We start from the raw sequence: 26,177 nt of genomic DNA on the forward strand, positions 1-26,177 counted from the left end.
GAAGGGCTGAGAGAGTGACAAGTTGTGTTATTCTTATAGCACTTGTGTGGTTTAAAGTGCTAAAAGTTAGCCAGCTGTGTGTGTGTCATTTGTAGGGCACTGTTGTGGTTTGGGTCTGAGTGTGTCTGTATCTATGTATGTGTGTGTTATTATTTAGGGCGTGGGAGTAGACCAATCTAATAACAAACTTGACAAGTGTAAGGGGTAAACAGACAGGTACAAACTGGGAACTCTATGATGGAAGGTGCTAGTGTATAGGCAAAACATACCCGTGAGAGAGTGTTTTCATTTCAGCCCAAGAAAAATGTAAAGATTATGGATTTACAAATCTCTAAAAATAAGTCAGACTTCAAAGTTCAATTCCCTTGACTTGAAAGGATGGTTTAATAGTGAAAAGAAGACAGTACAACTAAAACGAGACAAGTATTATATGAGTGAGCGTCGCTTTCTCACTACTGATTCTGTCTATTTGGTTATTATAACAACAGGAGGGATCAGAAATAAGGCATCCTTGCAGTGATGTCCCAAAAAACTCAGGTCTTTTCTTTGTTGTGAAAGTGAAAGGCATTAGCATTTGAGCCAAGAACGAATATGTCTCTCATTCTTCTAACGTTTCAGTACTTAGTTTGACATTACAACGATCTGGATGGATCAGAACATTGAAAATTATGAAGTGGATTGGGCATTGACACTCTGGACATCAAGAGACTGAATAGCTATGGGCATTTTAATGGTTTGCTCTTTCACATTTGCAATGTCAATATAATTTTTTTGCATGTTACAGTTTCAAACAACCTGCAGGCTACTAGAGCAATCATATATACAAATGCAATCATTTTTTCCTTCTTTTGAGAGCGAAGGGGCTGGAAAGAAACAGAGAAACATGATCCATGATGTGGTGCATTTGGGTCACAGTTTTTGGTGAAATTTGGCACTCTCCCACCAAAGATTTTCAGCATTGTAACTTTTCTATACATGGATTCCTTGGATGAAATTTCAGAAGTCACTGGGTCTGATCATCATTGCAGTGGACCGGAGAGAATAACTTGGACCCCTGAAGTGATGCCACTTGATTCCATTGAGCTTCCTTATGTTGTGTCCAAAAGTGTAATATATTCCGTTGAGATTGGACAAGCCACACGCATCAAACCACCAGCCTGAGGAAGATAACAAGAAAATGAGTGAGCATATTGAAGCTTGAGCTATCAGAAAATCATTATTAAGTGGAAATGATTATCTGCAGTAAATTGATAACATGTACACTTTACCTAAAGAACACATCTAGCAGCTATGAAGGTTTAGTCATCTGTTTAAAACAACACTATATTCCATTGTTATCTGCTTATATCAAGGTTAACCTTTAAACATACTTTAGGCTGAAAATAAACAAGTTACAATGTGTGCACAGAAATGCCAACCCTGAATATGATAGCCAGCTGTAAAGCTGAGTGTTCTGATCTTAAACCCGTGAGACTTGCTGCATTACCCATATGGGATCTGTACTGTAGCTATTTATAACCCCAGCAACTGCTGAACTTTTTCTAAATGCCAATAAAATTGCATATAACGGAAAGCCATCCTCCTCTCTTAATATAACCAAGACTTCTTCAGATTTGTTTCCTTTATTATCCACTGATTCATGTTCACATCTTTAAAAAATCATTGCAGTTTTATACGTATTGTATCACCAAAGCCTTATAAGAATTATATCTTACTTACCCCAAATTATTTATAGCGATGGCCTGAAAAAACATTTTAATCTCATGGCTTCATATCAGGGAAACGGGTCTTCAATTTATAAGTTCAAACTCGTATTACATGTCATGTGTTAGAATCTTGCTGTCTGTGCTATCATGTTGTATCAATTGTCTCAAAAGTGCTAGGCAAGTGCTAGAACAGCCATTCTACTCTTTCCTGATGTCTTTAATGCCAGTAGTAACCATTACGCTAGTATTATACCACTATTCCTACTGGCATTCCCTACGTTTCATACCATTTGTTAGTACAGTTATACCACCTAGCTTATTTAAAAAGGAACATAACATATCTTTATATCTGACAGACATCTAACTCTCTCTTTTCTTTTCGTTCTGAGATTTGGCCTGTGCCTTTATACTATAACTTATGATATATTTTTAAAAAGTTTTTTTTTTTTAATTGAGAATATGCTTCTGTCATCACTGACCTGAGTTTCAGCTTGTCTCATTTGATTTGCGGATGAGCTACAAACTTGAAAATGTCATAAACTCAGCGCTGAGAATCTGAAGGCTACCTTACATCCACAGTATCTGTTGATTTAAGAGACTTTGAGGAACATAAAGTGGGATATAACAAGTATTACTGTACTCAGATGGAAGCATTGTGATTACTACTGCTGAAAGAGCTCTCTCACCATATCAGAGAAAGCTTGTCTGAGATTGACAAGGGTGAAGATCTGGAGTGATATAACTGTAAGTTGGAAATAACTCAGAACTGGCCTGCGTAAATTGCTTCTTAAGTGGGAAGAACTATCACATCTCATGGAAAAATTATGGAGAAATCAGGTATTGTGGCATCTTGGGTGTTACGGAGAACCGACCTGAACCAACCTAAACCTGCTCGTATTTCACATGCTATCTAATGCTGGACAGGTTACATCTGATTACATCATGCCGTATTGCCAGTTACATGCCTTCAGTTTTAATAGCATTTTGTAGCTTTTCACTTTTAATTTAGTCACACTAGTATACATTGCTATGGCTGATAAACATATGGTGTGGTGTTGGAATTGTAATAACATATTGAAATTATCAAACGTTTACAAAATAGCAAAAGCAAGTATTGCTTCTATTTATGGAGTAGAAAGAACAACAGTAAAAGATAAAGCGTGATACCGACAAAAATGAAAAACGTATTGAAAATGGAAACCAATGACGGTACTGTTATTCTGTATTAATGTTAATGTTCTTTTGCATTGTAATTTTCTTTTTAAATACTGTTATATTATATTTTGTTAATATATTGTGACATGCAGGCAGTTTGTGATACTCTATGCAGGAGCAGAAAGGGTGGAATACTGTGTGAGTGATGGGACTGGGTGAAGGGCTTCAGTTCTGTGAGGGGTGGACATGTCTGTTAGAAGACAAGTGATAGGTTATTTTAGGGGAAAAAGGAAGGTGAGGTAGAAGAAAGTTTTTAGTAGGGAGTCAGCAGACAATAAGCAGGAGTATTTGTGGTATGGAAAAAGACAGAACTTGAGTGGCTGGAGATAATTATTGGTAGGGAAAACTTTCTTTTATTGTTTTGGAGATGTTCTCTGTAACTCAGATAACAGAGTATAAGGCAGAGCACGTTTAAACTCTTAGTTGTATTTGCTTATTATGCTGGTCATTATAATATTAAATAAATTAAATAATTTTTGTGACAGTGTGTATCCTCTCCAGATTCCCCCTTCCATATGGGGGACTCCAGAACCCAATACCGCGTTATGCCTGAGCTGAGCTGACAAATGGGGACAAATCTCAGATGAAGAATGGGGATGCTGGAAAAAGTACTCAGGTGCTTTTATTAAAAAACAGTCAAAAACAAAACCAAAAGGAGTCCACAGTGCAGTATTCTAAAAAATCAGTACATAAATAAATCCATAAAACCAGGAGAAAACTGGGGGGTATAAAAACCATAATAAATCCATTAAAACCAGAGGTTAAAATGCAGTCTTCTAACTCCTCCTGATCTCAGCACACCTTCATCTTTGTCTCCCCGGCTCACCCATGACTTGCGTAGCCAGCAGAGACTCAGCATCTACTAACTCCTTTCTGCCCACCCCCGTCTTCGCTGCCTCCAAAGTGCACAGCCAGACCGTCCGAGGTCAGCTCTCTTCCTTCGTGCTCACTCAGTCACACCTCGGATGTCTAGGGAGGTCATCTGCCTTGCTCTTCCCACTCCACTCAGACACTCAGTGGGGGGAACTAGCCCCTAGAGCACCACAGCCTGCAGTCCTTCGCGGAGCCTCAGCTTGTACTGCCTTCTCCTTTCAGATCGTCCTCCCAAGACTGCCTTTAACGTCCTTTAACCTCTTTCTTTCGATCTTTTTTCCTATTTTTCCTCCTGGTCCCCCTGTGCTGGCCCGTACTTATACGTCTCCGTGGACGCAGTACCTTAATCACACGCCGCAGGAAGCCAATGAAGCAATTGAGAACGATGAGTCACCCCAGTTATCTCATTAACTCCCTACGGTTGTGCAATCGCGCTCAGGAAGACTGACACTGCTGTCTGGTTTAAAATTAGCCATATTTTTAAAGTCGCGGACCCGCTATATCACAATTTTGTTAATACTATATTATAATTTGTTAAAAGTTTTTTTTTTGTAAATAAACATGATTATTCACTAATCTACTGTATATCATTTTTAAAGTAGCTGTTCAGTTATCCATCTTTTCCCTTATCCGTCATGGTCTTGGTCCTGACCCCTGACAGATAATAGAGGTTTCACTGTTTATACCTTTTTCTTCTCTTAAGCCTCGGTAAAATTAGTTTTAATTTCACCTCTTGGACAAATAAATTATATGTAATCTAATCTTACATACACAGTTCATACAATTCAGAATTAGAACAATACAAAACTTGGATATGCAGCTGTTGGAAAGGGGGCCTCATATTATGAGTACAGATCCATAACCAAAGGAAACTGAAGTAGCCAATAAGCTCACTATGGCTCACCACAGAGTAGTGGAGAACTGGGAGCAGTTCACCACAATTTCCAAGCAGAGTGTGTGTCTCTACTGAAGATCCTGTTTTTGATTACACTTGGATCAAGTTGTGAGAACAGGTGTGCAAACAAAATCCAAAAGTTGGTTCTATTTCATATTCCACAGCTGGAAGGAGCAACTTTTTCACATTTTGTAGATTTAACACGCCAGCTGGATGCTCAGATATTGTAAATAGCAACAAAATCCAACTCCCACAAACATTTCTCTGTTCTCAGAGAATGTGTCTGGGACACAACGTCCTACAAGTCTACCAAAACCAAGGTTAGTTCAAATAATCCAGTATGCCAGAAATTTCTTAGCTGAATAAACATTTTTATGTTTTATTAGAAATCATAAAATGTATTGGCAACCAATGGATGAGCAAACTTTTGGCTGATGATTACACTAAAAATATATGTAGAAGCAGAGTTCAAAGGGCAAAGATGTTTGGATCAGTGATGGCACCACCCTGCAGATATTACTGAGGTTAAATGTCAGGGTTACCAAAGGTTCTGTTTAGCTCAGCTTGTTGGGTCATTTGGGGAAGGTTGGGATCACGTAGACTGGGGTTTGGTGAATATAAAGGATGGGATACTAATGAGGAACTATATCTTGATTACAGTGTTTTCGGATTTTTTTTTCTTTTCTCCTGTTCTTTTGGAAAGGGCGTGTTGCAGACACACTGTATGCAGTGAAACAGAACGGACCTCTCGAGTGGCATCTCTCCAATTCTGAATTATTGCCAAAAAGGCCAAAATATAACAAATTCAGAGTGTATTATCTTAAACACATAATAAAACAAATACAAGACAAAAACTACCTAGAAAGAAGATTATAAAATAAGCCATGGGGCCTCCTAAATGAGTCTTCAACCCCGTCTACTAGGTAAGGTAGCTTACATATTTACCCACCTCAAAAATATCATCATACATTCTTTCCATCTGTTTCTCTCTCTCTCCCCCTCTCTCTTTCTCCATAAAACTTGGTCCACTTTTTATAGATCTTGGCACCTTTTCTTCCCAAACTGTCCTCATCTAAAATATCCTTCAACCCTTAATGTTTTTAAGGCCTAAACAATCCTTGGGCCAGAAAAAGCCCCTCATTTGCTATTAGGACACAAGGTTAGAACTTCCCCAATGACTTCCTATACCCCAGGTAGCATGGTAGTTGCCCATTCATCAAATGCCAGAAACGCGGACCTTGGCAAATAACAAGGTTTGAGGATGTGATCTGGAGATCATTAAATTAAACCATAATGTTGAGCTGCTCAAAACCAAATAAGTGACTATAACACAGTTGTCACAACCAAAACGCCAGCCAAAACTTGTCAAGATCTTACTTACAAATTACATTTTTTCTGTCCTTTCCTTGGTCTTCTAATTTTCTTTTTGGGATTTTAAAGAACAAGGAATTCATTGGTCATATTTATTTTGCGTATTAAAATGTTTTTAATGAGTTTAAAAATGAATAGAGTAACCCCATCCCCATGCCATTTTTTTTCTTATGGCCGTCACAGTTTTATATGCCATTTAATGTGAAGACCAATTGCTAGAGGAAGTCAAGTAATATGACATTATCACCTTGACCATACGGAAGATGGCTCCATTCTGGGACAATTAGCCCAGGAGTGTGGATTCACCCCAGACTTTTAATGTTTATTCTTTTGTTGGGTTATGAATATTTTGGTTATAAAACAAATCCCCTTTACCGACTTACGATTTGGCTCTGGTCACATACTCATGCATTATTTTATGAAATCCCTGCACCTGTGCCTGACTATGATTTTAGTTACATATCCTGGGCTTTTCTAATCTGATTCTTGTCTTCCTGGTTATGACCTTTGGTGTGATATATAAACTTTGAAACATCTCCTGATTAAATTTCCATTCAAAACTGCTGCCACACTGCTTAGTCAGTACAGAGGTCAGTTATGCAAAGAGGAAACCCTCGCAATAGTCTTCAAAATCTTCTGAACCATTTTGGACGGCGCGGCACCGGCTATTAAAGTGTTGTGTAAATAACATTATGTGACGTGATTTCCTGAAATCCTACCAAAATTGGTAGAGCTACAAAATGGTGGCGCCCACTAAAAACAAAATTATATGAACAAGAAACCTAAAAACATAACACTAATAAAATTCCAAGTCATTTCACAGAAAAGTTTAAGTAAAAAGTAAAAGATTAATAAATTATGATTCTCTGAAAATTTCCAGGGGAATATAACATGACTAGAGAAAAACAATTGACAAAGTTTGGTAATATCGACATAGTCCCGCTATCTCTAAGTCAGGGACCATGTACTGCCCCTAGCAGTAAGGTGTGTGAGCAATTACCCAAAGACAATCCTTCGTCAGGTTGCTCTGAAATAGGTAATCCAGGCCTGGCTTGCTTATTTAGTGACCCTGTGCATTACCAGTCACCCAGGAGGTGTTCTTCCGTCTTTCTAGTTCTCACTGGCCTCAGTCTTTTCTGATGGAGGGTCAGGTACTTCTGGCACAATCCTGGTCATTTTGCATCCAACCTCTTGGATGAACATTGAGTTAGGCCATAACACTTTTTCTTTTACTAGTGTCCTGCCTGTTACATGACCAGGGTTCTGAGCCCCACAAGGTCTAAATTGTCATACAGAGGACCTTTGGTTTTGCTGGTGTGAAACTATTTCTCACCTGTCCCTCTTATGTGGTGTCTTGGTGGTACACTTGCTCCAGTTTCATAATACCTGCCAGACCTTACCTCAGAGCACCTGTGTCGTAGATGTGGTCTGTTAAGCCAGTCTTCCCAGTTCACTTCTACTCATTTTACCACTCTGTGGCAAAGCTGGAATGTTTAAGATGGCAAGAGAGAGTGTCAGCAACTGACTTGTTTGTGACATAGTGTGTATGTTGCTACTGTACAAATACACAAAGAATCTTTATTTTGTCAACTGAATTAGGATGAGCATCTGAAATGCAGAACTGTAACTGAATGCACTGGTGTACTGTACATGAATTGAATGCTTATTCTGATAAAAATATTGTTATTATTGGTATGTGATCAGTCATCTTAATGACTGGTCATAAACATACAGTATCAACAAACTGAAACCTTAATTAAAATCTGAAATACAAGTAAAAAATATCACAGAACTCATAAAGTAATCATAAAATGTGGCATAACAGATGTAGGTGAAGTTTGCTTGTTGAATGTTGCCTCATTCGTTAATTGTCTTGGATGCTGAAGTAGTGACCAGTTGGGGTGGTGATGCTCAGTTGGGTCAGTGTCCGAGGTTGTGGACACTGGTTCCTCTCATGCTGAGAAGGAGTGTTCTCGCGACAACACCTCATCAACAGCATAAAGCTAACGTCTCATGGTGGTCCATACCAACTCGTGTTCACAATTAGTAGGTGGAAAATCAAGCAGTTGGTTACTTTCCTTCAAAATGAGTCAAATTAAAAAGCAGAACCAGCACAAGTTAGCTAACCCAATGGTAACGTCTCCGACAACCCTGTGCTTAAACCCCAAAAAGCCAAAGGGATCATTTTTAGTCTCTGCATCCATACTATAAATCGAGATCAATCGACGGTTTGCCTTTCTCCTGCATCGGAGGATTGTACCCTTTCTGAGCTTACCTTAGGACATCTGCATTATGGTGAGACAGGTACTGTATACAACACCAGTAAAACTCACCACCTGCCCCATCCCCTAGGGTGTGTTGAACCCATGTGGATTCAAGATGCCAGAAGAAAGAGTAATGTGGAGGTTGCTCCCCTTCCACTTTACCAGGAAAATGAAAATCTTTCAAGAGTTACATTTTTGTCACACATTAGAATTCTTTGCTATAATGTCGCCACAATCATATTTTATCCAAAATAACATGGTTCCTAACTACGACAATTTCACAAGACGAAGGCCCAATGCAGGTTATAAGCTACACTGCAGAAAATCTGATAAATTACATCAAATCAAAAGTAATAACCAAAAAGGAAAAGGGTTAAATTAACTACAAAATATAATTAGTTTTAAGTATTAATGAGAGCATACTATAATTCACAGAATTTAAATTGGTTCTTTCTTGTCTGAATATGCTGCTCCTCTTCCGTTGGCTGAAGACTGTATTTCACTTGATTGATCTTTTATGGGGTGTGGACTTGTAACTGTTCAAATCGTCATAATCATGGGGCATCCGATTGGTCAGATCACATCTTGATTAAGCAGAGTTGATATGATTGGTGATTAAACAACACACCAGTGTATAGAATGGGCTGTGTAATAGCAGCTAAATTAATTGCAATGAGAAATGATAAATACCATATATATATATAGAACAAATTAACATTTGTTGGAAGAATAACTGGAAACAGCTAAATTGTGTCTGATATATGAGACTGACACAAAAATGAAGGACCTTTGGACACACTAGATAAGTGAGAACAGAAGAGGACAAAGGGAATCAATAAATATTGATTTTTTCCCCGGCTTGTATTTTTTGTTGCTTTTGTTCGATCTGAGTTATTATTTTTCATATTTGTGTCAGTTTTGCTTCTCATTTGTGTTTTATTTTTTCAAATATTAGGCTATTCCCATGGTGGAGCCCCAGAAGGCAGGGCCACACTGACATCACTGCTTCTGGTTCTCCCTTTGTCTTTATATGTCAGACAATGAGAAGGACTCAGCAGCGGGTCATTGAGTTTGTTTAATAGGAGTTATTGTAAGCACTGTTTTTCATTTGAATTTTCTGTTTTTTTGTGTTATTCTGCATCTGTCTCTGCATTTTTGTTTTCAGATTAGTGTATTGGTATTTGTTAGCTTTGGATTGCCTTATAGGTAACTCCTTAACTTCTCTTTTTGACATTTTAAATATTTTTGCCAACTTTGTGCTCTCTTGCAATACTTCCTTTTTTAAATATACCGTGTTGCCTGTTTGGTTTAAAGGCAGGGTTTTAATGATTTCAATCTGCTGTTTTGAGACATGTGTAATATTTTCGACTTTAAAAGCAAACTCCCCACTGTTACTCTTCTCTAGGCTTCAGCCTGCAGGCAGCAGTTTACTGACTTGTAGTCCTGGCGTGATCCTCTTCTGGGCTGACAAGTGACAGTCCTAGCCTGCTTTACAGGTCCTTGGAAGCCTCATTCACTTATCACCATGTTTGGAACTCTTGATCATGACAAACATTCCCAGAACGGATGAGTTTTAATTCCCCACAAGATACCATATTTCAAAATGTAACTTGTTTTTTCTTACTAGGCTTCATCTTAAAACAGATGATTTCAGGAGTATTTTACTAAAGATCTGTTTTCTTTTTTGAATAATGTCTTTACTATACAGAATCAGAGTCACATTTACATTAATATTTGATTATGTCTGACCATGCTGAAAAGGACTTATTTTGCCTGATAGTCTAGTAGTATTTGCAGTGCCTCTTTATTATTTAAGATTATTTTCATTTAATTAATGCCAAAGAACTGTTAACAGAGCTAGAAGTCTGCTGGAGAACATGCAATGCATGAAGAGCCAAAATCCAATATTTTAAAATTTTAAGAAAAGCATTATCCTCAGGCCATAATAAAGGCAAATTGCCATTCACCATCAAATGACATTTTTATTAGTTAAACTGTGATGGCCATCAGTCAATTGGGCAGCAGAAAGGCAATAACTGCAGAGAAAAATAAACACCGGAATTTGTTAAAAGCAAACAAATAGAAGCATAAAAGTAATAATGTGTTAATTCTCTGAATCTCTGCTGCATGCACTGTCAGACGGACAACAGACAGAGCAGTTCATACAAGCAGCTGGAAAGGCTCATCTGTCTGACAGAATCTGCTATAAAAAATGCTTCTTATTTAAAAAATAAAAATCCTGAAATGTATTGATTTATAAAATAAGTTTCTGTCATTCTTTGCTGATTATTTTAATACTTCACTATTCAGCCATTGTTTTGTTTGGAGAGAACCCTGCAGATTTTGCCCAGTGTAATTTGATAAGTAATTACTGTGGATGCAGTGCAAAAGTAGAGACTTCAAAGAGTGCCAGCTGTGCATAAGTTATTAAATCAAACATTTTTATTCCTCCAGGAACATCTATAAGCAATCATACTTGGAATTTTAAAAATCTACTTGTCTGCACATTGACATGAGGGTCAGATGAACTAACTTACCCTGCTGAAGTGCATATAATGCTGGACTGTTCAGATATGTTTTGTTGATCACTTTTAAGAAGTGCTGGAAAGTTGGCTTGTTTCAAGTCTGGACTGAGGTTATAAGGGCCTGCGGTGATGTTTATTGCTCTCTCAGAAATGGCAACAGTAATTTGCTGCCAATTCTGTGATTTACTGGATGTGCTTTGTTTGCCTAATTGTATGCCCGGCTTCTGAACTCAGATTTATGACTTTAGTAAGCATAAGTCTACCCGTTTCTAGCCATGTACAGTGTGATATGGTTTGCAGCATTACTAATTTTCAAATTAGACAGGTCTAAGAGATAAGAGATAAGAGAGTCACTCAACCTGTTACCACTTTACTGTAAATTAAAATACACAGGAGTGTCTTTAAAAACTGGTGAAAGACGTACTGGAAACTTACTTATGAAAATAGGGAGGAAAACACGAAAAAATACAGTATAAGTGTGAAATATCTTTGAGGCTGATCTGATATCGTCGGGTTTCTGTTATTCGTGGAATAAAAATGAAGGACTATCATTCACCTTCAATCCATCAACTTTAAAGGATGGACTTAATGATCACAAATTTTAATAACAGATTATTTCTTATGTTTTGGTGAATAAGAATAGAAATGTACTTTATTTTTACAAATGGAGGATTTTAGATTTTTTTCCATGCGTTTCCTGGTTCTGATGCCAGAGTTTGAGTTTAAAGCTGATTTGTTGAAGGTTAATTATACAGAACCCCAACATGATCATATTCATCATTTATTGAGCAGCTTTTTATGATATTATCATTACACTATAATGCTGCGTTCCATTCATTCATTTAAAGTGGAAAATCAGAATTTTATCAGTCCAAAATCATGATGTATGCCTCAATCATTAGTGAGAACATACTGTTTATTAGCATTTCTGTTAAATTGTATTTCATTAGATCAGTTGTACATACAGTACTGTCCAACTTCTATCTGTTGACATGCTGCTGCAGTGTTTGGATACATGAAATACAACATAATGTGTTGTTATCAAGTGCTATTTATTCCAATGGAGCCAGCACAACAAATATTTTCCTAGAAGTGTCCATATTGGTTTTCCAAATGCTTTACTGGAATGCAATCAACTCAGATGTGATGTCATTCCCAGTTCTGATATCCAACTTCTAAGGTAAATGAAATGAAGCATTAGTCTATTTAACGTGCCAAAAATGGCATATCAGGGCTCTGACATAAAAGGGAAAGTGAAGAGGAAATGACAGTATGGATGTGACAGAGACTAAGGCCTTCTTCACTAAATTTTGTCATGAGCTATTCATGTAAAAAAAAAAAAAATCATTCTTATTGAAATACATTTTTCTAAACAAATGTATTTGTAGGAACATGGGTTTCAATTAATCTGGAACATTTCTGTCTGGTAACATTGCATTTTAATGTTTTTAGATCACAGTGATTATTAATTTTGTGATGCTACAATGTTACTTTGTTTTGCATATTGGCACTGATTCTTGTTATGTTGTCATTGAATGTGGTTTCAGTTGTTGCTGCGTCTTACGTCATCAACGTGACACCTTAAATTCTGGTGTAATGAGTCATAGAGTATCCATGATTTGGATATAAACACGATCAAACAGAGTATGAATTTTTCTTGTGGTTTCCAGTCCTTCTGTTTTCCCTTTGGCTTTGATTCCTGCTTAGCGGTTAGGCTTTGTTGCAAAATATTTCAATTTTTTTGGTTTTGACTATGTTTTATCTCCTGGTCCTCTTTCTGCCTTTGGATAGAATACATTGAAGTTATAAGCTAGGTATGTTATGATTTAAAACATTTTATCATTTTTCTTCACATCTACTCCACATATTTTTAATAGTTTTATTCTGTCTGGGTGTTTTTTAATATGCGGAATTATTTTCTTTAGTTAAAGTTGTCAATCATGAATTAAAGGGAAAGAAAGTATTCTCTCACCTAACAGGTCTAAATGTTGAAATAGTGTTTTTACTGGAGACACACTTATTAAGCAAGGATCAGTTTCAGCTGCACAGAGACTGGACTGGCTAAATATTACATTCTAGCTTTACAAAGAAATCTAGCGATGTGGGAATTTTAATACATAGAACAATCTCATTTGTAGTATCAGATGTAGTACTACAGGTCGATATATGATCATCATGGGTAATTTATTTAACTGTAAAGCGATTCTGATAAATATCTACATAACCAATGTGAATGATAGGGACTGCATCCATTCCCAATGTGAACAATCATAAAATTATAATGGCTGGTGACTTTAATTGTGTTTTAAATCCAGACCTAGATAGGTCACCTGCCACAGGGGTGACGAAATCTAACACTGAAAAAACAATTCCGCAGTTTGTAACTGATCACAACTTATCAGACCCCTAAAGCCAAACTCAAAAGCTTATTTCTTCTACTCACCAGTGCATCACTGTTACTCAAGAATTGATTATTTCTTTATAGATAACAATTTCTTACCTACAATTAAATCTTGTAATTATGATGCTATTGTTATTTCCATCCATGAATGGGTGGGGGTTGATTTGATTTAAACCTAGTTTTGTAAAATTTAACTTGCTTATATAGAATGTTATTTGGTTTAAATACATTCAATAAAACATTTAAAAAAATAGTTTTGTGATTTGAGGCATTTTTCATCTAGTCACAAATATTTAGTCTATCTGCATGCCACCATTCTATTTTCTTATGTGCGCCACCATTTTAAGAGTACGTGCTACTTTAGTTACAATGGTATTTGAGAAACTAGTAAATTAAATGATTTAAAGATGATGTTCTGCTTTAATGACAAAATGAACTACATGATTAAAGTGGAAATTTCAAGATTAAAGTTGACATTTTGAGCTTTTTTCTTGCTATGTCCCTATTTTTTTTTTTCTTTTCTCTGTACCCTAATAAGCTTTCATATGACACTCAGATGGTGGGCTATGACTTGCCTTTTCACGATTTACTCTAAAGAGCCAGAAGCCAGAGCTAATTGAACCCATTCCTGCTGTTGAGCAGCATGTCTCCTTTCAAATATAGGTTTAGTTTTAACTGTGAAGTCGATTACAGAAGCAGAGCCTTCCTAGAAGTGTTTAAGGGGAAAGTGCTATGAGACTTGAAATGCGAGTGTCCATTGCTCTTCTGCAGCATCTAGAACGGCCCAGAAGTTACAGAGGATAACGCGTTTGGTTTTATTTTGAAGCCAGTCATGCCTGCTTTAAATTGAACCCAAAGATAGGTTTTTGGCTGTCTCGATTCACCGGCAGGATAAGACTATATAGGGCTATTTTGTTTTGCACTTCCATCAGATGCTGTCCTATTTTAAGCATTAATGTCCACGTTTACTCTAAAGAGCCAGAACCTAGAGCTAAACGTTGCTGTTGATCAACATGTCTCCTCTCAAATATAGGCATATTTTTAACTGATTTCTTTTTTATTTTGGGCACTGTGCGACTTTGTGAACTTGAGCTTTCGAGTTTTTCCGACACTCTATGTCAATCGATCAACTTCCTTTTGTTGTTTATATCCCTGTTTAAACCAACAAATAGTAAGTTTTTCCATGCCTCCACTTGGTATTTGCTGAAATTCTTTTATTTCCCCCATGCTTTTGCCATTGCCTTTTCACAGAATGCTGAGTTTAAGGGCTATTTATATTGATTTGCATATTCAAAGAGGCTTAATTCTGGGAGGATTTGGGGAGTGGCGACAGGCGCATGCACGTGCATTACTTTTCACACTGACTGGGATGTATGTAGTGGAAGAACGTGGAAGTTGATGAACACACAGATTTATGCATCTGGATTTTTTCGTGCGTACACACATTGACGCTTTTGTCCGTATGCCATGTTATGGTGTGAATTCCACACACGGCATTATGCATGAGGCCCCAAGTTTCTAAACATAACTCATAGAGTTAATACAAAGTAAAATGTTAGTTTTAGTTCAGGCTCATGTGCATGGGACATTTAATTTTTTTTATACTCTATTGGCAATTTTTAAATGTTTTACATTTCAAAATTCTCTGCATGCACTCAGAGCCTACCTTTTAGGAGGAGGTTTTAATAAATATAAATTTAAAAAATATGTCAGTAGACAGAAAACAGCACCTTGATTGATTAGTCTACATAGGGTAAGAGTGTAGACTTTTATGTCAGTGGCCGAGATTAATGGCTGTGCACATACTGGATTATCTTTTTAGATTAGATGCACCCATAAATGAGAGTTAGATTGCTTTACTGACTTTTATATTAACCCGATCAAACATACTTTTACATTTTGGCCCTCCTTCACACACACTTAGAGAGATGATTCTACACACCACACAGAAGCAGAGGCCCTCAATTAGAGAAAAAGAGACCACTCCTATCCCACCAGCCAAAGCCAGTGTACCATCTGGTGTACCGGTGTTAAAGCAAAGCAAGCAGTGCTTACCTGATAAATAGACCTAATGTAATGTGTTAAATGGTGATTGGAAACTTACACAAATATTATAAATCTTGAAGAATTCTTACCTCCAGTTAACACGAGAGCACACTTGCAGTTGCAGTTGTCATTGTCTGAATCCCGAGTGCTGAAGTTTGCTCCACTGAGTAAAAGACTGCTTTGCTGCCCCGCAGTTCCACTATACCCTTTCAGAACCATCCTGTAAAATGGGAATGCCATGCACAGTCAGCAAAATGTTGTCATACATCAAGAGATAAATTCATATAAAAATACATCTACTGTAAAACTACAAATACAGCAAACACTTATATGATCCTCCCAAGGAAGGCCTCTAATGTAATCCCAGCATTAGCAGGCAAGAAGCATAAACAAATGGATGGGTCGCAAGTCTACTAATCCTGGCCAATTATGAGCCTCCAATCAATCAAACAGTCAGATCATCTGACTGTTTGAGGAAAGACTCAGTCAGAATGTTATTGGTCTCTGCGTCAACAAGATGCCTTTTTTCCTGGATTTCCACCAATGCTTTGTCTGAGATAAAGCTCTGCAGCTTTAGATATAATCACACCACCTCTTCATTATCACTGGTGTCTGTGAGTATGCGATTCGACTTTATCAGAGTGTGTGATCACACTTATTAATGCCAGAGAAAATTCTGAACACCACCAGAGGGTCAAAAGGTTTGTTTTTTAGTCTGTTAGAGCAGGACAGACCCTTTAGTTCTGAGATGCTCTTGGTTATTGGTCTTTCTCAACCAATTTCAAGTGCTAGGACACAATGTACTTAACTGCACACAATTCTTGGGTTTACAGTATCCCAAGTACTTTAAAAATCATGATTGAACTGACTCAGAACACGATAGTGTATTTCTTATGAAGACGTATAGATGAGATTAGAACATCGTAGGGAGTGGACACCAAAGAATGCATGCCGATCAATATTCAAGTTCAAACTGCAAGGAAAAATCAATGGTCTAAAGCAGTGGTCAGCAACCTGTTAATCACAAGCTACCAGTCTATCTGATGATACATTTTAAATAGTAACAACCGTATATTTTGAGGTATTAATATGTAGCACAATACTGAAACAAAATATACAGTGTTTTCATCTAAGAGAATGATAGGTCATGACAAAATAAATGATGGGATGCCAATCCCCATTTACTTCAAATGAAAAATAAAGAAAACAGATACAGAATGGTGTCTAAACCAAAAAAATGATAGCCTCCTTCAGGCTTAGGGCAAAGTAATGAAGGTCATGAAGTTAAAACTCTTTCCGGACAGCCATGATTTTATGGCCCAGAAACCAGAAATGCCTTCACTAGGCACTTTCTTAGTACTATGGAGGAAAAGGAAGACAGTTTAGTTAGTGGCAGCACCTCTCTTGGCCTGGGGTGGAACTACATACCTGGGATGCGCTTGAAGGTTGACCCTCTGATGCACATGCATAACAACAGGAAAATGTTGTTAATCATTGTGTTGGGTTATGTGACCCGTATTTCAGGTTTAAATATGATCTCTTGCTTGAAAAGGTTAAAGACCATTGGACTAAGAAAACAAAGCAATTAAAATACCGCAATATCTTTTAGCACAAAGTAGATTTGCACACCAATATTGTTTTTATCCAAGACTTAGATTGAAAACGATGTGAGAGTCGCTGTTTATGTGGTCTTTACAGTGACAAAATGCCCTGCACATTCTTGGGTGGTTTTAGGATTAATCGCTGATGCTGCTTGAAATAAAACAAATATGGAGTCACGGCAATACTGTAAATATTTTCTACTTTTTCATTCCACCCACAAATAGAAAAAAAGCATATTTAGAATCTTTGGAGTTCAAACCCCCTAATTAGATGGGTACTTATTCCTACACTACATTTTTACTGTACACGTCAACTAATGTTCTTCAGCTGAGAGAATCCTAATACACTCTCCCTAACTAAATTGGAAAATTATACCTTATTTTACATGATTTTTTTACTTTTTTATTTTTTCTTTATAACAACACATGCTTGATAACTATATTTTAATACTTCTCTTATAGGGTTTTTTTTTGGAAATTAATAACATTTATAATAAAAAATATACAGTACTAGTAAAGAGTGCTTCAGGCAAAGTGTACATATTTACAACCATAATACAGTTAAGTTTCTAAATGATACAAAATTTGCATACATAAACGCATCATGTAAGGCAACACACATTTAGAAAGTGTTCAGATCCCTTCAGCAAACATATCATCCCAACATAATTGCAGGTACTTCTCATATCTGTGTAAAAACCTTGGCACACGATTCGCAAAATGTCTAGCATTCCTCTCCTTCTGAAATCGTCTGCACAGTGAAAAACATGACTTAATTGAGAGAAGACGTGTCAATCAACAATAGGAAATGGTTCATTTATCACTGGGTTTCATCTTTTGTGTGTGAACACAAACATTAATTGTTGAAAAGGACAGATTGTAAAGAGATCCCTTACACATTTAGACCTAAATTGTCTTCTCCTTTGTCTTATCTGCCGGTGTAATTAAACAGCCAAACAAATTTCTTTAGTTTCCAAGGACCTCTTTGTATTTGGCTGCATTCATCTTTCCCTCAGTTCTGACCAGTCTTCCTGTCCCTGCCATGGAGATGCACCCACATATTATGATGTTTCCACCATCATGCTTCATCGTAAAGATGGTATTAGGCAGGTGATGAGCAGTGCCTGGTCTTCAACAGATATAATGCTTGGAGTTCTACTAAGAAAAACTTTGATTCTTGTCTCATCAGACCAGAGTGTCTTCAAATGCTGTTTGGCAAACCCCAGTCAGATTGTCACATGCCTGTTACTGAAGAGTGGCTGGCATCTAGTCACCGTACTATAAATACCTGATTAATGGAGACTTGCTCAGAAGGTTCTCCTTCTCCTAACTCTACAGTACATTAGAATGACCATTGTGTTCTTGGAAATCTCCCTGAACAAGGCCCTTCTTGTCCAGTTCCTAAGTTTGACCGATTGCTAACTCTAGGAAGAATCCTGGTGGTTCCAGACTTCATCCGTTTCACAATTATTGAGGCCACTGTGCTCTTGGGAACACTCAAAGCTTTAGAAATGGGTTTGTACCCTTGTCCTCATCTATGTCTCACAATAGTTTTATCTCAGAGGTCTGCAGGGAGTTCCTTGAATATTATCACTTGTTTTTGTGTCCCGACATGCAGTGTGGATTGTGGGACCATACATAGACAGGTGTGTGTGTTTCTAAGTGATGTCCAATCAATTCAGTCCAATCGATACTCTTATATAAATATGTTTGAATCTCAGGACCCAGCAGTCCTTCCTTTTCCCGAACCCCCTTTCCATTACAAGGTTCTGAGAATTCAGTACTGATAGGAATGACAAACCTTCTCAGGGTACACACACACTCACTTGTGCCGGGTCAAATGAAGTTTGTCAGTTAACCTAACATTCATCTCTTTGGCATGTGGACAGAGTTGAAAGAATCTGGAGAATACTCACATGTACATCGAAAGAGTATGAATAATGCAGAAAATAGCAAGGTTGGGGACCAAAGCCAGACCTACTACATTGTTACGCTGCCCAAAAACACAAAACCAATCACATTAATTGGCTCTGTATTGCCTCCTTTTTTTCTGATGAATGAAAATAAATAGATGTCCTTCAAAGAAGAATACAGCTTCAAAGTCCAAATGTGATAATATGAAAGTCTAATCAGAGCACTCAAATATGCGCCAGAAGTACTGAGCAGATTATTTGTGTGTAGAACCAGTCTCATGACACTTGAAAAATACTTCACACCAATGTGAAATAATAACAAAAAGTCGGTTGGAATTGGATGGGGAAATATTCACTGTGAGCGAGGCAGTTCTTCAAGCTGTGAGGGAACAAACCAGAAATAACTCAACAGTTAAGTCAGAGTTGAGTGCCAGAGAACTGTCTTTAAAAGCACAAGTGGACCCTCTGGAAGATCACATTGTTCTTTGGATATCCGAAGGATGAGGTTTGCCCAGACGCCTTGCTGACCCTGCCACCTATTGAATCGATAAACATTGAGGGGGAGTTGGAGGGTTGATGGGACTTTCATTTCTTGATGGAGATAGTTGTTTATTCCATCTTAATGCTTCTTCCAAATACGGTAAGAACGTATGAATTTATCATTGAGAAAGGGGTGGTATAAACAAGTTTTTAGGGGCAACCTCGCAGTTTTATGATATTTAACATTTCTATTGCCTTGTATATACTGTGGGAGATAAAATGTTATTCTTTGTTTATTTTGCATCTTTGGGTTGATTATTTTATACCACATATTTTTGATTTATTATTACATGTACCTTACATTGCCAGAAATTAAAGCACATACATCTATTTAAAGCCTGATTAGAATTTCTGCTGGTTTATTTATGTCTTGATATGTACATAGTGCAGTCTGGAGCCCATGCAGTGTTTATGTTGTCCTTATCCAGAATTTGTCAAAAGCCAGCAATACTTTAAGGAATATCATTAATTAAGAGTTTATGTCCGTCTTAGCTGTTCTCAGCAATTTACAATTTATATAGTTTCACAAATGGTGTCAGATTATTGCAGTTTTTAACCATTGCGGGATGTGCATAGAGTGTGCTAATCAACAAGCATCACGTCGTCACTCTAAGGCACCATGATTAGAGAGTACAACTCAAAATGTCTGTCCTCCTTATCTGAAAAGTCTCCGAAGACGTTTGTCATAACCTAGTGACATAACAAAAAGCAAAGCTATGCCTGCAAACCCAGAACTTTGACTTCATGATGGCTCAGTGAATGCTTTACGTTTATGTTATCAGCTTCATTTGAAGTTTTAGTAGAACATGCGACAACTGCAGAAATGTGTCAGTAAAACGTTTAGCAGTCTGATGTTTTGGATAACATTTTTCTTATATTTTTTGACATGGTTTGTGTTTGCAAAGCTTTATACATTGAAGTTGTAAAAAATAAAAAAAACAACTATTTCTTTAATTATTGAATGAAACATTGTTTCTTTAATTCTTGTGGTAAAGCGGGGCAATGGTCAGTAATCCAAAAGAAATAATTAGATATTCTTTAAAATTATTGAATAAAACGTAACTTCATTAATTAAGTTTTTGACAGTACCAGTACCAGAAGACGTGGCTTCTGTTCAGTATGGAATTTGATAGGAAGTATTCTTGTTTATTTTTAAAGCTTTAAATAGGATGGGCCCTACTGAATGTATATTTCAGATTTTTTCTACCCTTATTTAGCTCTCAAGTCTTCCAGATCGCCAACCAAACAAGTCCTGCATGTGCCATGGACACAATTTAAACAAAACGGTGACTTCTGTTGTGACTCCACGGTTGTGGATTAGCTTTATTTCATCCACTCGTGGTTTTAAATCTAGCCTTAAGGCTTATTTGTACACTTAAGTCTTCCTTATATTCTTAAATTTAGCTTTTTCATTTTTTATTATTATTCAAAATAATAAATATTATTATTAACACTATCTTAAAATGCAATGTGCTTAATAAGTACATTTTACGTACTTCACTTATCCCCAGTGTCATGTATTCGAGTCCCACACCAAGTCACTGTTTTGGTGGACTTTATATGTTCTCTGTGCATCTGCGTATATTTTAATTCTGGCTTTCTTCCCATAACTAAAAGATGTGCAGGTTCAGTGACTTGGAGACTCTAAAGTGTCCCTGTACCTCTGACTGGGCCTTTGATGTCCATGTCTGGTCCCTGCCTTGTGCCCACTGCTGCTGAGTTACGCCTCAGACTCTGGTGATGCAGAATTATTTTAAGCTGGTTGGAGAATGTTATATTTTGTTATTTCCTGTCGGTATAGTATTGGAATTAATTGATTTTAACTATATAAAGTAGTTTAATTATCAAGTGATTGGTTTCTGTTCTGGTATTGGAGAGTTTTTACATGCTGTCTTATTCAAATTAGTGAGCAAATGAACTGTTAACCAGTACATCTCTTGGTGCTATGCATGTTATTCCTTCCTTATTTAATCATAGCACATGTTCATCTGTGAATATGATCATTTTTCTTTTAGAACTTTTAGTTCTATATGCATATCCCTGCTGCTTGAAAACTTGTCGTGAGGTAAGACAACAATGTTGAGCTCTTCTTTCAATGATGCAAGGATCTGTTGCTTCTTCACCAAGTAGCATTACTACAGTTGAGTTCAATGTATTTCTTTATAGTGCTCTTTGCTGAGTAGAGGCTTACAGAACTTGCACGTAATTAGAAGTATAATGAGGAAGCAGTAAATGACAAGTAACGTATGCACAAATTACATTGCACAAACAATAAACCAGAGCATGTTTGGTAATTAACAGTGTAGGTGCCCTGGAGGAAGGACAAGCAATCTGGCCGGAATAAAGGAAGGTTTCATAACTGGCCAGGAGGCCATAATGGTAAAACCAGGAAAATGGATTCACCCGGAACAGGTCATTCCCCCATATGGCAGGTAGCAGATTAGGACATTTGCAGGTCAAACAAAACCCTGACAGGGTCTTTGGGGTCTGACCGGGGGCACTCTCAGGGGAGGACTGCCCTGGTTTCCACACAACCCGGAAGTGCTCCGGATGACTTGGATAAGAGGCCAGAAACAATTCCGGATTCAGCTAAAAATGGAGCCTACAGCCTCACATCAATAAGTCAGAGTTGTGAGGCAGCAAGAAACACTCAAAGGAGGACACAAGGAGGAAGTTTTGAAAGATTTATTGTTTTGTATTGCTTTGTGGCTGATTACTGAGAGTGGATTGTAGAGAAGTGCCTAAAGAGAATAAAGAGCCTTTATTTTATCCTAATATAGTGTGGTGCTTTACTGTATCTGGGGCTTGGGGCTCTCTGGTGCCCCCCTTGTGGTCACACTTGTAATTTCTACATGGCGTAACTGAAATGTACGCAAATACCCTTAAATCAAAGTCTACAAGGTGCTCTTTAACCACGTCTGAATATTTTCATTTGTAATTTTAAACTGAGGAGCAGAGGAGTAAATTAAGAAAAATATGTCTTTGTCTTCCAAATGTTATGGAGGACACTCTAACTGTGGAGGTTTGCAGTCGGTTAAAATGGATAATGTGTACAGTTAAATTAGAAAAGCTCATAGCTCTGATGACCAGACCAGCTGGCAGTTCTTCCTCTAATACGTTTTTAACATCATCTTAAAGCAGATTAAATTCTTTTATTATTGAATCTAAAGGCTTCCAATATTTCTGGTGTCTCTTTCCATGGGAAGGTGTACCGTATATACTGACATTTAAGTCGAGTCTTGAAACCCAAAAAATCGATCATAAAATCAGACTTCGACTTATACACCTGTGCAAAAATGCGACACTTCATTTATTTATTTATTTTTGTACATTTTCTTGCTTCTTTTCCGATTTCGCACCAGTTTCTCAGATGCATCGAATTTTGTTGCAGCACCACAGTTACCAATTTCTTTCGCTACTTCAACAACATTTAATTCAAAACCAGCTTCATATTTTCTTCTGATCGAACGCTCCATTGTAGATAAGGGATGCTCTTATGATAAAGGTGTATGAGGGTGTGAGATACAAAAAACACAAATCAGTGCAAACGTCGCTTCGGATCGTATTACTGTGTGGTCACATAGCCACAATAGAGAGAGAGAGGTTAGGAGCACATGCTGATGCAGTTCATTGCCGCACCCACACAGAGAAAAAGTCACTGAGCTCTGTGGTTACTCTCTCAGGTGGGTATTAGCATATCATAATCTCTTGGACCAATAGTGTGAGTTTTCCACATTCAACTTTTACGATCGACATTATAAAATACTAGAAATTATACTTTAAAATCAAGTCCAGACTTATCCGCGGGAGAACTTATCCGCGAGTATATATGGTATATGCATTGCAATGAAGTGGTGTCCCCCAGTGCTAGAGTAGAATACCAACAATAGGAGAAGTCCATGATGATTGTAATGCTTGTCAGTAAATGAGTAGCAGACTGAGCTACAATATGGAGAACTAATCGGCAAGTTATGCCAACCTAAAGTAGCAGTTCTTCATCCTGGTGTTAAAAGCTGAGACTGAAGGCGCATCTCTTTCTTATACAAGTGGGCAGATCATTCCCTGCACACTGAGGCCCTGTAGCTAAGGCCTTAAGAAGGCATATGTCCTTCTATGCAGTGTTGTGCGAGTTCACACCTCACGAGAACCAGCTCAAAGTTCAGTTCACACAGATTAAAATGAATACATTCACGTTCATATTTCACCATTTCATTTTTGAACTAGTTCATGTTCAGTTCATTTTGTATTTTTAAGGAGTGAGAATAAGTGACCCATGAGTTTACTTTTTTCAATTTTGCGTGCCTTGTATTCTTGAATACAATATACAGTAATCCCATATCGCACTTCGACTTTCGCGGTTTCACTCTATCGCGGATTTTAAATGTAAGCACATCTAAATATATATCACAGATTTTTCGCTGGTTCGCGGATTTCTGCAGACAGTGGGTCTTTTAATTTATGCTACATGCTTCCTCAGTTTGTTTGCCCAGTTGATTTCATACAAGGGACGCTATTGGCGGATGGCTTAGAAGCTACCCAATCAGAGCATGTATTACATATTAACTAAAACTCCTCAATGCTATAAGATATGCATCCCGCGCAGAGCTTGATTGTTTGCTTGTCTCTGCCTCTCTCTCACCCTCTCTGACATTCTCTGCGCCTGACGGAGGGGCTGTTTGCTTAAAAGATACTGACGCTCCTCTAAAAAAATGCCGCTTTATTGCGGTGCTCGGCATATTTAAAAGCACAAAAGCACACGTATTGATTTTTTGATTGTTGCTTTAATCTCGCTCTCTCTCTCTGACGTTCTCTGCGCCTGACGGAGGAGATGTGAGCAGAGGGGCTATTTGCACAGAGGCTGTTTGCTTAGAAGATACAGATGCTCCTCTAAAAAATGCCGGCAAACTTAAAAGCACACGTATTGATTTTTTGATTGTTTGCTTTTCTTTGCAAGCGCTCTCTCTCTCTCTCTCTCTGAAATTCTCTGCTCCTGAAGAGAAGAAGATCTATTTGCATTCTTTTAATTGTGAGAAAGAACTGTCATCTCTGTCTTGTCATGGAGGACAGTTTAAACTTTTGACTAAAGGGTGTTATTTCATGTCTAGAGGGCTCTAATAATGTTAACAGTGTGGGAGAGTTTATAAGTATATAAAAATAACTACACAAACATATGGTTTCTACTTCACGGATTTTCGTCTATCGCAGGGGGTTCTGGAACGCAACCCCGCGATCGAGGAGGGATTACTGTAATAATTATGAAGACTTTTTTAAATTTAAATTCACTTTATTGAGTTATACCCAGCAACAAACACATATAACCATATATGCTAATACCCTCCCGGTCAAAAAAGAAATTAAATTGATGCAAGTTTACATATAAATTACCGCTTTATTTCCAACCGTGTGACACAATTGGTGACTGTGGAAACCGTGTAGGTGAACTAACCTATTACGCTGTCGGTCAAAATTTGCATCACATATTGCATGTCCAACAGGGAAAAATGTAAAGTAGTCTCACGAAATACAACATTTTCCTAAAAGCGAAAGCAGAGCTTCACCACGTGTTCGTGTCAGCAGGGGTGCAGCTTAAGCCCAAGCAGGCAGACACAGACAGTGTCTATTTGATTTTACGTTATTTTTTCAGAATACAAATAAATGGCAAAAAATATGCGTGAAATAAATATTCGTAAAAATCCACTATTTGTGCTTATCCGAATACCGTATTCGGATTCAGCTTCGCCCCTACATTACAGGGTAAGGCAAAACGTTTAATCTGGACCTAAACCAGATCCAGAATGTCACCGTAAACTGAACTTGCAAATACGTTACTTTAAGTTCACCGTTCTTAGAAACATGAGTTTGTTCAATCAACGCCGCTCTTTTGAACTAGTTTGTGCACAACACTGCTGCTTCTTTGTATGCATTTTTGCTATTTTTATCATTCTGTTTCTGTTTTTATTTGTAAATGTTGTCAGGGATGCCAGGGACGATGACCCGGCCGGGACGCCCTGAAGGACCGGAAGAGGGTCTACTCCCACCCTGGATCACGTGGGGGCCGCCATCCTGGTTGCTTTGGGGGCCACGGGTAGAGGGCTTGGAAGCCCAACCCTGTAAGGGCCCGTGGTCACCTCCAGGGGGCGCCCCGATGCCTTTGGCGCCCTGGACCTCAGCACTTCCGCCACACCAGGAAGTGCTGGGGGGAAGAGAAGAAGAGACACCTGGAGAGCTTCTGGGAGTAGAGCCGGCACTTCCGCCACACAGGGGCGTGTCGGCGGGTGATTGCCGGGGAGCACTTGGAACACATCTGGGTGTGCATAAAAGGGGCCGCCTCCCTTCATTCGAGGCTGGAGTCGGGTGGAAGCAGGACGAAGCAGAAGAAGAGAGTGAAGGCGGCCCGAAGAGTGAAGGCAGATGTGCTATTAGCCAGGACTCTGGGGACTTTTGGGGTTTGTGTGCACTTTAATCTTGTATATAGTATTGTAAATAAACGTGTGGTGGCGGATTACAACATGTCTGCCTGTCTGTGTCCGGGCCACATCCACATGTATGAAACAAGATGAGAACAAACTGAAATTACCTGACATAAAAGTTAACAAAGAAAATCTGTGAAAGTCTTCCTTTGAAAATGTGTGCCCATCCTATTCAAAACTCCATGGCCACACAGAAGCAGAGCTGGCATATAATAAATGGAGCTAAGGATGAAGGTCACGCAAAAGCTGTCATTGTTTGGGAACAGAGGACAGATTCCTGCTAGTGATATTTCAGGAAACCATAATGGTAGCTTTGATGCAATACATCTGAATTTTTTTTTTTTTTGGACTTCTACC

General features: G+C 38.0%; 1 protein-coding gene across 2 annotated transcripts in view; it reads right to left on the reverse strand.

The window, feature by feature from the left end:
- Positions 1-360: 360 nt before the first annotated feature.
- The window catches only part of angpt4 (angiopoietin 4), a 195,083-nt gene continuing 169,266 nt past the window's right edge, over positions 361-26,177 (reverse strand). For both annotated transcript variants that reach the window (XM_039735558.1, XM_039735559.1), the window contains exons 8-9: positions 15,386-15,516; positions 361-1,157 (exon numbers count right to left, since the gene is read on the reverse strand). In XM_039735558.1, coding sequence (XP_039591492.1) covers positions 997-1,157; positions 15,386-15,516 — 292 coding nt within the window. In that variant the 3' untranslated portion in view covers positions 361-996. The remainder of the gene's footprint in view (positions 1,158-15,385; positions 15,517-26,177) is intronic.

Source organism: Polypterus senegalus, chromosome 14, assembly GCF_016835505.1.
Source record: "Polypterus senegalus isolate Bchr_013 chromosome 14, ASM1683550v1, whole genome shotgun sequence".
Classification (NCBI taxonomy): Eukaryota; Metazoa; Chordata; class Cladistia; order Polypteriformes; family Polypteridae; genus Polypterus; species Polypterus senegalus.